Raw genomic sequence first — 11,809 nt, forward strand, 5'->3', positions numbered from 1 at the left:
TTCCTCCCAGCTCTGGACGAAATGATATCATCGGTTGCCGGGATACGAGGACACAGCGTGCAGAGAAAAAGGGAGGGCGAGGCATGGGCAGAGCCATACACTCTGCCTTGGAGAGGAGGGGGGGGGGGGGGGGGGGTAAAAAAAAGGGAAAGCAAGAGGCCGAGATATTGGGTATCAGAGGGGGAAAAAAAACTCATTGAAACAAGTAGTAAGGCATGAGTGAGGAAGAATGCCTGCAAGCCTGTCAATAGTTGCTGGTTTTAGTCTGGTTCTTTGTCTGGAGGGGACAGTTTTGTAACAATGGAGATAAGAATAGTTACAGCTACACCTGAGGCACCCTTTTGATTGAAAACAGTAAAAAGCTCATGGTGTTTCCTCACCACGTCTGTCTGCTTGTGCCAGCCTTTCACAGGGCCTGAAGAGTCTGCACAGATCCGTTATATTCCTTTTCCCCGACTGACGCCGTCACTGAATTCGGACCTGGGGGTCTGTCTGTCGCCCTTCTCTCTCAGCAGTCATTGCAAGGTAAGACTGGCAAAGCCCCCGTGGTGTTGCATTTCAAAGCAACAACTGCTGGGTGACAAATAACCTAGAGAGGCGTGTCAGGGGCTCTAAGCTGGATTGCTAAATCAACAAGCAGTTGCATTAAAGTTCCTTTTGTGCAGGAATATCATTTGTGCATGCTGATGTTCACTCCCCATCAAGTTAACCCGTTTAGCAAATGACATCATTTGGCCTCAGAGCTGAAGTCCAGATGTCTTGCATCAACCCGCCACACATGGGTTTAATATTGTAGGCGCACACACACCATTGCAGTGCACAGAGTGGGTTTGAAGCTGCTGCTGACTGACAGCACCCCCAGCAACACTGTAACAAAAGTCTGTGTTCTAGTCTGCAGCAGAGTCAACAACAGATGGTCTGTCTGTGCAGTGTTGCACCAAAGCTGGTCGGCCCTGGTCTCTCCTCGTGCTGCAACTGCATGCCTTTGTCTGCCTGTGAAACTGCATGTGCAGTCAGCTTGGTTTGCATGTTGAAGAGCACACATCCCACCCACTGTAAAGGCAGCACGATGCATGTCTGTTATTTTTGGATGAGAATGTCTGAAATATGCTTTGTCTGAGTCTTAATTAAATTGTATTTTTGATGTTTTTAACGTGTATTTTTCTGATGATGGAGGGCATTTATAATGAAAATTAAGCTCAAAATTAAACTTGAGATTTTTTTTTTTTAAATTCAAATTGTTGAGAATTCGAAGCAGATGATAAGAAGTCGTTTAAAAATAGCGTGTAGCAGTGACATAGAAGCTAAAATAGCTAGGCCACAAGCTCCATTCTGATGCATCCAGTTGTAGACTAATACATCCACGTATCACTTTGTTTTCCTCATCTAAGCTGGCTCTAAACTGTACGGCTAGATCGCTCCAATATAGTATTGTTAGGTTGGAGTGGTGAGGGGCTGTAAGCTAGAGGGAGATGGATGACAGGGTTGATCTGCGTCAACAGTCCCGTCTATAACTCTTGCTGCGTTCACACCGGGCATGTGACGCGCATTCAAGAAGGCGTGTTTATTTAGCACATGGTGGGACTGTAGCCACGTAAAACCAGCACATGTAGCTACAGTTGGAAGAGACTTGGTGCGAAATGTTGAAGTGGTGCAAATTTTGTGAATCTTGCTCCAGGCTTTCTCTTTCACAGTTCTCTTCTGTTAAATGGAAGACTTGGTGTCATAGAATTCCAACCGGGTGCAATACTTAATTTCTCTTCCATTATGTATTTTTAAACGGTTGGTACCTCTGTGAATTAAAGAGGACACTACTCATCTGTTGCTAATGCCAAATCTGAGTCCGTGGTTGGTTTAACTTTCAACGCACGTCCAAAGAATACACAAAGCTTGAAAACTGTCTCAAAAAGTTCTAAACGAGCACATACGTGTGGCTGCCTGAATGCGTGTAGCAGAGGGCGACGTGAACATAGCTTCATACATGAATTTCTAATAAACTACTGCTACGCTGCAACACAGATTAGTGGATTTTGGCTAAAAACTGCATAATTATGGTTGAAAGACCATTGGGTGTAGATCAAAAGAAGACCGGAGTGGGACTTACATGAAGTATTGTCATCTGCACATCTGAAGATTTAAAGTGCACTCATTGGTGTTGGCTCTCCATTGTGCTGTTTATTTCCTCCTTTGATTAGAGCAGCCTAAAACACCCAAAGTAGGCCTGCACAATATACCGCTAATTTATCATTATCGCAACATCAAGCTGTGCAATATGCATACCGCAAAAGATGGCGAAAATCACAATAAATGGTTACCTTGAATGTTCTAAAACAAACTCATGGCAGCTTGAAATATTGAACAAATGAAATAAATCCCTCTATGCATTTAACCAATAGGAAGGACCCGTTTACATTGTTGATCAATCAGAGGAGCCCTTTTATGTTTGATGTTTCCCTCCTACGTCGACAAGGGTCATTTGGAGTCTAATTTTTAAACTGTTGCAGTGAAATGGAAATGTTTCTGGTTGTTTTGCCATTTGTTTATATACCGCAAATTATATCGTTATCGCAATATTAAGCAGCAATATCGCATATCGCGAGTTTTACTCATATCGTGCAGCCCTAACCCAAAGCCACAAACTGTCTGGCTTTTGGTTGCTTTAGCAACAGTTTGGAATTGAATTGGAGAGACGCTGCTCTCCTCCTCTCATTCAGCATCCAGACAAATGTTAGCGCAGCACAGCTGCAGCAGCCTCTCCACAAGCAAACCTGTGGAGCAAACGTGCGAAGCAATAAGGGAAGTGGTGAGGCAGTTCACGGCTCTTCTTTGTGTGAGTTATAAATAGCTTTGGGGAGCGCACGTGTGTGTTTGCGGTATGCACAAAGTGGGTCTGTAACACAAATGCATTAACTTCAGTGACGACAGGAAGTCGTGTTTGTGGACGACTTGCAGCAGAATATTTGGCGTAAACGACAACAACGATCAGCCTGATCCCAAAAATGCGAGCTTTGTGTTGGTAGACTGGAGCCAAAGGTGAAGAAAAATGTCACGGGGAAGCCGCAGCACCATGTTGTTTTCTATCTTGTAGTGAGGTTGCCATGGGCTTTGGTTTTACTGCCATACATTTTTTTTTTCTCTGTCACTGAATGCCCCCTGGCTGCGGTGGCTGCTGGGAAGCGGTGATTAGAAAGAGGCAGAGTGCAGAGCTCTGCTCTGGCAGACTGATGATATGACCGCTCCAACGGATACAGCGGAAAGTGCAACATTTACATGAAGCCCAAACACAGACTTGCACGATAAATAACGTTCCAGCACAGGAAGGAGCGTCTGGTAGGGTCAGGGATGTGTGCTTTCCTTGTCTGGTACAATGAGTGGTTGTCACAGCAGAGGCTTGTCTCTTTGACCCTGCAGATTGCCTCTTGCTCTCAGGTGTGAAGTGGAGGGCCTCCAAAACACGGACCAAGACTGGTAACTGCACCAGTTTCTTCACTTGCCCCTGAACTGAATGCATTCCTAAAGCAATTCTCCTGAAAGATGTTATCACCCCACACCACGAATGTTTCCTTTTTTTAGTCCTACTATACACACTGGAATCATATCACGGTTTAAAATGCATTTATTCTACAATTTGTGTGTCTTTAAGCTGCTAACCATTGACGCCATTTGCCACATGTTCATTCAGGTTGAGCATCGTTACGACGTGCACCATGTTCACAGAGCCACATTTGTATTCCAGGCTGCATGTATCCCCCAGCAGAGCTCTACTCTGGCCGCAACACATGGGACTCCTATCCAGCTGGAGGACCTAACAGAGGACAGTGGGGGCCTGCAAACGCTCGTCCCTGGAACCAAACACAAAGGTCAGCAACACTGTCAAAACACGCACAATCAGACCAGCACATATATTAAGATCAAGCCTTTATTGCTTAAAATGACACGGCCCCCATTCGAAGAGAATGATAAACCTTTTTGGCTTGTTGTGATGAGAAAAGCGTAAATGTTAGGGGTGACACTGTGGCCTATATGTTAAGCAACATCAGTGAAAATCAGAGGAAGTTGGGCCAACTTCCAGTATTGTTCCAGGGAGTAGAGCAGTTTGAAGTCTGGGCTGATTGAGGATAAGCTCCACTTTGTTAGGATGACTGATTAGCTGATGCTCTGATGAGCCCATTCATGAGGAGCTTCCATTTCAGCTGCAGCTGGAAGAATGAGTCCATGTTTAGCATCAACAAGCAGTGCTCTGGTGAAGGAGGCAGCAGCTGACTAGAGCTTCAGCTCTAATACTGTTTAGTTCTGGATGAATGGAAATTCTGGGACTGCCACTGCTAAGAGAAAAAAAGATAGAAGTCCCTTTGTCGTCTCAGAATTTATTTTCAAATCACAAAATGTTAGAATTATCCTTACAGCTCTATATATTTGCTAAACAGTAGGTTAAAAGTAACCTCTGATGGTATGCAGTAGTATTTAATAACCCATTAACACCATAGATTTTGCCGGCAACACCTAAATAACACACACCCTTTGACATACTGTACATCTTTGACTGTTTACGCAATTAACGTGAATCAGCCGGTCTGTCAGATCAAGAAAAGCAACTTTTTATATCAGCTTTGCACCGGTTTACTAATGTGTTGCAAAACGATACAAAGCCGCTTTTCTCCATGCAATCAGCGTAAATCAGCTGATTCCTCCGCAGACGGATACATTAGTCGAAAGAATACAAACTCTGGACCTGAAGCTCCACTGACTAATATAATGGCACCTCTACTTTAAATGGCGCAGCTCTTGTTGTCGTTGCAATCAACATTCTCACTCCCAACTCGTCATTTATGGATGTTTTTTCGGGGCTCCCTCCACGTCACTTTTTGATGTTTAAGGTGTCCCTGACTGATCGTTTTTCGACGTGCTGCCTGTTCCTATTAAATCAGGGGTCCCCCCGGGCCGTAAACTGGTACTGGTCCGCAGTTCAAGGGTCGCTTGGTACCGGGACGCAGACAGGAAAAAAAAATGCTTTGATTCTTTCCACTTTTTATTTTCTAATTCAGAAGGAAGTTTTATTTTGGAAAAATACCGGATTCTGTTCACCACATCCTGTTTTCTTACCGCGTCGCGTGGAGCGCTAGCTAAGTCATAAGCCCAAAGCTAAAAGTTAACAAAAGCCAAACAAAAAGATGCTCTATTTGTGGAAGAAGCTAGTGAGGGTTAGATCAGTGTTTTTCAACCTCTTTTGAGCCAAGGCACACTTTATCCTTGACAAAAATCCTGCGGCACACCAGCATCCAAAAATTAAAAAAGGAGAAACTCTATAGTCTGTATTGATGTGCAGTCTCTCCACAATCTCACATGCCTTTTTGTGATAATTGTAGCAAAAAAAGATGGAAGTTGCTGCTGTTTTGTCTAAAAGTTGTAATAAAAGTTAAGTTAGTTTTCCATAATAATTTTCAACTAAATTATTTGACATTTTACCCTGTAGTTCCCTTCAGTTTATTAATATGCAATTTTATGTAACCTCACAAAAAAACAAATATATTCTTTCTAAATTGTGATTTATTTTTTTATATTTATTTCAATGACATAGCCGAGCCTTTACACCCATGTGTCTGATTCTTTGCTAGTTTAAAGACTGCCATAGAAAGGTGCTCATAGTTATTGTTGGGGACAAGAATGTTTCTGTTTACTATATAAATGAGGTTTGAAGAAACCTATAAAGGCAGATCTGAGGCCGGGCAGATAATTAGTTGGGTTTGAAACAGTATGGGATGTTCTCAAAGCAAAATGAAGGTGAAGATATTGTGTGAAAAACCCACAGCAGTTTGTGAAACCATTTATAGCAGAGATAACTCAATAATATTGTGTAGGAGGCACAATGTCGCCCTTTTCTGTTCAAAGTTACCCTTTGAAGTTTGCCATTTGTTTATTCAAAACCTTTTTTTCATGTTCTGACTATGAAGCTGTAAAGAAACCACGCTTCATTCTTTTTCTGTTCACCTGCTCTACTCCTCTGTTTTGGTTCAGTGAGTGGTTTTCTGATCTAATTTTAGCTGTGGGACACCTCAAGCGACTTCGGATACACTAATGCGTTCATGTGACTAAGAGGTTGTGTTCACATGGAACTCTGCAGATGTGAGGCTTTTGTCTGACGGGTCTTCAGCAGACGTTATTAAGAATGATGTTTTAGTGCAGCTTTCTTAAACATAGAAACACATTTGCAGTTTTTTAATTTCCTCAGGAGGGTCTCAGACCGTTCCCAAAGATGTTCAATCAGTCAGAGAGCATGAGAAGTTTTTGGAAATATATTTAAAAAATGACAACCTTTGAGGCTAAATTCTGATTACCCGAATTTTTGATAGTCTTTTCCGTTTGAATTGCTGGCCAACTGAAGAAGCCATGATGATGTTTGGGAAAAGTTCCAATGTCATTTTTTTAATCTTGTATTTCATACATTATTGTGTCTTATTCTGCAGATGCGTACAAGGGCGTGATCAGTCCCATCACTCACTGTCTAATCGTCTTGTCATCAGGTCAGTGTAAACCTGTCGGTTTGTGTTTTTGTAATTTAAAGACAGGATTGTTGTGCTCCTGTTTTTACTTTAAAAGTATTCTGTTCTTCACTTAACGCTATGTTGGATGTGAGTACTCGGAATGTAACGATGATCTTTCCCAACAGTTCGGTTCAAACCTCAATTTTTGGGAAATGGTTCTATTCCGCTTTGATTGATGATTTGTGTTCGCGGGGGTTAGGGACCAGAGACTCCTGCCAACGGGCAGAATCCGCAAATACGGATAACCCCCCACCCCCACGGCCATAGAAAGTCAGTCATTGATCCTTACTCATCAAAAACCCTTCTGAAACATTTATGATGCTTTGTTTATTAAATAACATTGGATATTACTCAACATAAAGAGTTTTTGTTTTTTATTTAGAGCAATAGACTATATCGTAGTGTACTTCATAACGCACATTAGGAGTGTCACTGCCATAAAACCAGTAGTCCGTGCTTCCACCTTCACTACTTAAGTGCAAGAGGTCCTCGACGGCGCGATTTGAGCGTCTGGCATGGCGGGTCGGTGCGGCAGCAGCCTGTTTTGAGTGTCGCTTCTTCCGAAAGAGGCCGGTTTCATCCATCGTTCATTTTTCCTGATGTTAATTATTCTCCGTGACCATCTTTCTCACTATATCAGGGTATTTTCTGGACGTTTCTGAGTCAGCTGATGTCATTTCTCCATGCAAGGGCACAAACTTCGGCTACAGCGATTCCGGAACCGGTGGAAATAGCTGTAAAAAAAATTCTTCAGGAGGCGGCAAGGAAGCCGACGTGCTCTTCATCTCTGCTCCCCTTCAAGCGCGTTTTGAAACATGAATAAGCGGGGGAACACTGTATTACAAAACAAAATATAAAAATTCAGAAAAATCTTCTTTTGAATTCGCCATTAAGCAAGTTAAAGTGACAAAAGCCCCTTCAGTTGGTTTTTATTAAATTTGGTGTCATAATAAAACAATGTTGAACATGTTCAATTTAGCACAATGCAACATACAGTTCGGCATAAAACTGTGAATGTTAGCATCTCTATTGGGTACCGCTTGTGTTTGTGCGGCAGGACACCTATTCTCAACTAGACGCTGAGTTTGGGTGTTTTTCTGTCCAGGGGAGACAGAGCAGTCAGCCATGCGCAGGACAAGGGAATCTCAAAGGGTCATCGACATCCACCTCGAATCTGGGATGGTAAAGGACCGCAATTCGAGGGCCAGAACTGGCATCCCAACTCCACGCGCCCTTTCAAGAGTCAAGCTGGGAGTAGCAACGGCTACCTAACAGCTGCAGGACAGCACTATGCAGATTGGGACAGCAATGTCAGCAGTTGTGGTGAGAACCGCCGACTAGGAGCCGGACAGTTTGATAATGGTAACGCGTGTTTCTTTTATAGCATGGAGGTCCGCGGCTGAACCGCAACAGCAGGGAGCTCCCGTCCCAGCAGGAGAGATGGGATTCGTACGACTGCCGAAGAAACTTCCCAGGAAGAATGGTGAACAACAGACCGGGACCCTGGAAACGGCCGGCCTGCCACCAGCGACACAGTCCACCCCCACAGCACCATTCGTCTCCACGGGATGCATGTCCTGCCAAGAGGAGAAGGGACTCGGACCCAGATCAGGCAAGACTTCTTCCGGTGCAGCAGCCCCACCTATTGGTGAAATCTTTCCTGATAGGACTATTTTCTCTGTTTAGTCATCTCATTTTGGATCAAGGAATTTGCCTACACCTGTCCGTCCAACAACCCCCCCTCGCCACTACCGCTGCAGCCAAGACGACAGGCAGACTCTTCACAACAGGGCCGGTTCTTACAACTTCTTTGACCACAGAACCACAGCAGCACAGCCACAGGTAAGATGACGGGAACAATCCGAAGAAGAACGTCGCGCTTATGGAGTCTAACAGCTGTAAACTGTTACCAGGAAAGTGCAAAGCTGCGAATGGGAGGCCAAGGCTTCGGTAACTTCGAAGCTCCGAACCAGAGCTGTGGCGGCAGATTAACGCACTACGGTGACAGAGGGAGGGTAGAGCGGAAGAGCCCCCCTTCACCAGCAGACCACACCCGTGTGCCTTACAGCCAGCAGAACCATCATAACCACCATCAGAGGCACCCAAGCCACCCCAGAGACGCACAGCACAGCGCCCCACCCTGCCCCCCGGAAGAGAGGGACTCACGGAACCATCACCACCGGCAAAGCACAGTAAGACGAATGAGTGACTACTGAACTACTGAAACTCTGTGCCAAGTTGGGACTTGTACTTCATTTTGGTGCTGTGTTTCGGAAACATGAATTCTGCTCACTTTTGTTGAACAGTTCTAGGCAATCGTCCTACCTTTCCACGATTCATACAAGAATGGGTGAACCCATGAGGGTGGGCAGAGCTTCAAAAAATGCAAAAAGAGAAGTGAGCGAAGGTCTAGCTCAGGGATCGGCAACCCATGGCTCCGGAGCCACATGTGGCTCTTTCATCCTTCTGTTGTGGCTCCCTGTGACTTTGGAAAATAATGAGTATTTTATAATAATTAAATTTTATTTTAGTTTGTTCATTTTTCATGGCATTTCAAAGGCGCTGATGGCTCCGTACGAAGCGCGAGCCACGTAAAAAACAGCTTCGTAAAGCTTCGTGCAGAGCTGATAGCAAGGAGAGGCACGCGGGGCGGCTTCAATAAACACTCCGATCTTCTGCCGGGAACTTGACGTGCCGTGGGGCAGAGATCAACTCGCTGATGACAGAGAGTTCGCGCCAGTGTTGCCAGATAGAGTCACAGTTTTCCAGCCGAAAAGTCATCTGAAAACCGCCAGACCCAGCCAAAAACTGCCCAGCACAGCTTTTGTTGATGTTCTTTTTCATACTGGACTGATAAAATAAAAGATTTTTCTAAATAAAAGATAGTTCTGACTATTAATAAAATGTGTACAATATTGAATATTTCTTCAGCAGGCCGCCTTCTTCCATTCATTTTCTTAACCCGCTCTATCCCCGCTATAACCTGCGTCCGGCTCTTTCATCCTTGTTGGAGCGCCCCGACTACCGTATTTTGTGCTCTCTGTGTAGAACACACTGAGGAGCGCGGGGGAAACAAATCCCAGCTACAGAGGATGTGAACAGGTGAACAGGTAGAGAGGAAAAGCAGGTGGAGAGGCGGAGGAGGGGCTTTGGCTTCAAACTCTCAGAGAGATGAAAACACGGGCGTCAGATTGAGACGCGGCTTTCCCTCCAGGAGTTGAAGCAGAGACTTTCCCTGGGATGATTTTATGAACTCAAACATGGAAACATGATTACCAAGTAGAACTCTTCAAAATAATAAACCTGATCTCTCCACATTTTCAGTGTCTTCCATGCATTGATAAACACATCGCTCCATGCAGCGATCAGACCAGAACCAGTAGCTGCGGCCGCGGTATCACCCTTTAAAGAACACAATGTGCATTTGCACGACGTATGCTTAAGACGATGTCCGATTGGCCAATCTACATGTCAATAAAGTCCCGTACTTCTCAGTGAGGATTTTGGTGGATTTTAAAGAAGTACCGGTACTTCTTTTTTGTTTTTCTGGCCCGCGATCAACACTCATGTAATTGAAGATCGACCGGTCGATCGCGATCGACGTAATGAGCACCTTTGAATAATATATACATGCATAATATATATAATGATGTCAAAACGGGTTGTGGCTCCGGGTGCTTTCTTTTTTATTAGGGGCGGTACCAAATGGCTCTTTGAGTAAAAAAGGTTGCCGACCCCTGGTATAGCTGTTCTTTACAGCAAAAGATTCGAATTTAGTGACTTGATGGATGAGAGGGACGTGTACAGTGCCCCGAAAAAAAGAAGCCAACACCGGCGATGGGTGACGAAAAACGAGCTTAAATTGGTTTGGGGAAAAAACTGGTATTTTTTTTATGTTTGAGCACCAGATAAAATCCAAACAGTATCCATCCCTGTAAGTTACTAACTGTTCAGACTAGTGTTGGGACAGATTTTAATTTAAATAAAATAAAAACGAAGACAAGCGACAGAGTTTTAGGGCCAGTTTACAAACTTTTTTTTCATTTGAATTACAATTTTAAAGTCTTAAATTTACGAGAAAAGTTGTAAATGTACGACTTTAAAACACGTACATTTTAGAGAAAAATGTCAAAAAACACCAAAGTTGTCTGTTTATTGGAGCCGTGCTTGAAGATGAAAGATGTGGAGCATTTTGAGAAGTTTTATTTCCAGATAGGTTTAAAAAACAAAGAAATTCTGAACCTTTTGTCGACTCAAAATTAAATTATTGTTAGGTTTTCCGGCTTTCCGGTGTTCTGTGTCGGTAAAGTGGAGTTTCATATGTAAAATAAGGAGCTCAGAGACACGTTTGGGTGTAAAGAACCACTACTGTATTTTCCCTATTCATTCACATAACCAGAAGTCCATTTGTCTCCTCAAGGCACACCAAAGGGGAAGGAAAACAGTGCTACACACGTCCCCTCCTCCAAAGGAAACTTCTCGTTTCAACATAAAACAACAAAGATGAATAAAAATAGTCTGTTGTGCATTGTCCAGAGTAGGATCCCTCTGAGAAAGTGCGCCTTCTCAGAGGGATCCTGCAAACCACCAATCAATATATTAAACCTTAATAAATCAAACAAATGATCTTCCATTTGGAACGTTATCAATAAACATTCAGCTCACCTGTTCAACTGAGTCTAGTCGGTCTGCTCTGCTGCCGCATGGCGTTCACTTGCCGGACTTTGACTTTAAATCTCGTAAATTTGCTTTTGTTGTTTTGGTGGCCCTAAAACTCAGCTGAAAAGACACTATCAAATTATATGAATATTATATTCACAACAGAACATAAACACCATCCAACACACTTAAAACGAGTCAAACTTCTAGCCACTAAATGAGTTTCAGTCCGCAGTGTGGCGTCATTGGCCTCTTTTTCTTGAGGACTGTTTCCAGCGGTGGTTGTCTTTGACACGTTTGGTAGTTTCAGATGGACTGAATGTTCTGTGTCATTAAAGGCCAAGACTGCAGCACTGCAAAGCCTGAATCTGAAGGAAGTAAAAAGACCCTTGTCTAAGAAAAAGTCTTATTTTCTGTCTTGCAAAAAAGTGTTCTAATGGTAAAAAAATCTTAGTTTAAGAATACATGTCATAGTGGCTAGAATTATTTTGTTAAGAATCGATATAAGACCATTTTTTTCTTACCCCTTTTGGGGATTTCTGTGCTTATTTAAAGACATTTTTACAAATTGGAAAAACTTTTGACTGATTTCTGGAGGGCCTGTTTCT

General features: G+C 43.4%; 1 protein-coding gene across 3 annotated transcripts in view; it reads left to right on the forward strand.

Moving 5' to 3' along the window:
* The window catches only part of kdm6bb (lysine (K)-specific demethylase 6B, b), a 38,797-nt gene that overhangs the window by 8,471 nt on the left and 18,517 nt on the right, over positions 1–11,809 (forward strand). For 2 of the 3 annotated variants that reach the window (XM_023962751.2, XM_078930643.1), the window contains 8 exons: positions 403–525; positions 3,412–3,468; positions 3,737–3,860; positions 6,465–6,521; positions 7,648–7,852; positions 7,927–8,154; positions 8,229–8,384; positions 8,456–8,734. In XM_023962751.2, the coding sequence (XP_023818519.1) occupies positions 3,742–3,860; positions 6,465–6,521; positions 7,648–7,852; positions 7,927–8,154; positions 8,229–8,384; positions 8,456–8,734 (1,044 nt within the window). In that variant the 5' untranslated portion in view covers positions 403–525; positions 3,412–3,468; positions 3,737–3,741. Of the gene's footprint in view, positions 1–402; positions 526–3,411; positions 3,469–3,736; positions 3,861–6,464; positions 6,522–7,647; positions 7,866–7,926; positions 8,155–8,228; positions 8,385–8,455; positions 8,735–11,809 lie in introns of all 3 variants that reach the window. The other variant, XM_023962752.2, reaches the window with a different exon arrangement.

The sequence above is a fragment of the Oryzias latipes genome, chromosome 14, assembly GCF_053564925.1.
Source record: "Oryzias latipes strain Hd-rR chromosome 14, Olatipes_Hd-rR_3.1".
Taxonomy (NCBI): Eukaryota; Metazoa; Chordata; class Actinopteri; order Beloniformes; family Adrianichthyidae; genus Oryzias; species Oryzias latipes.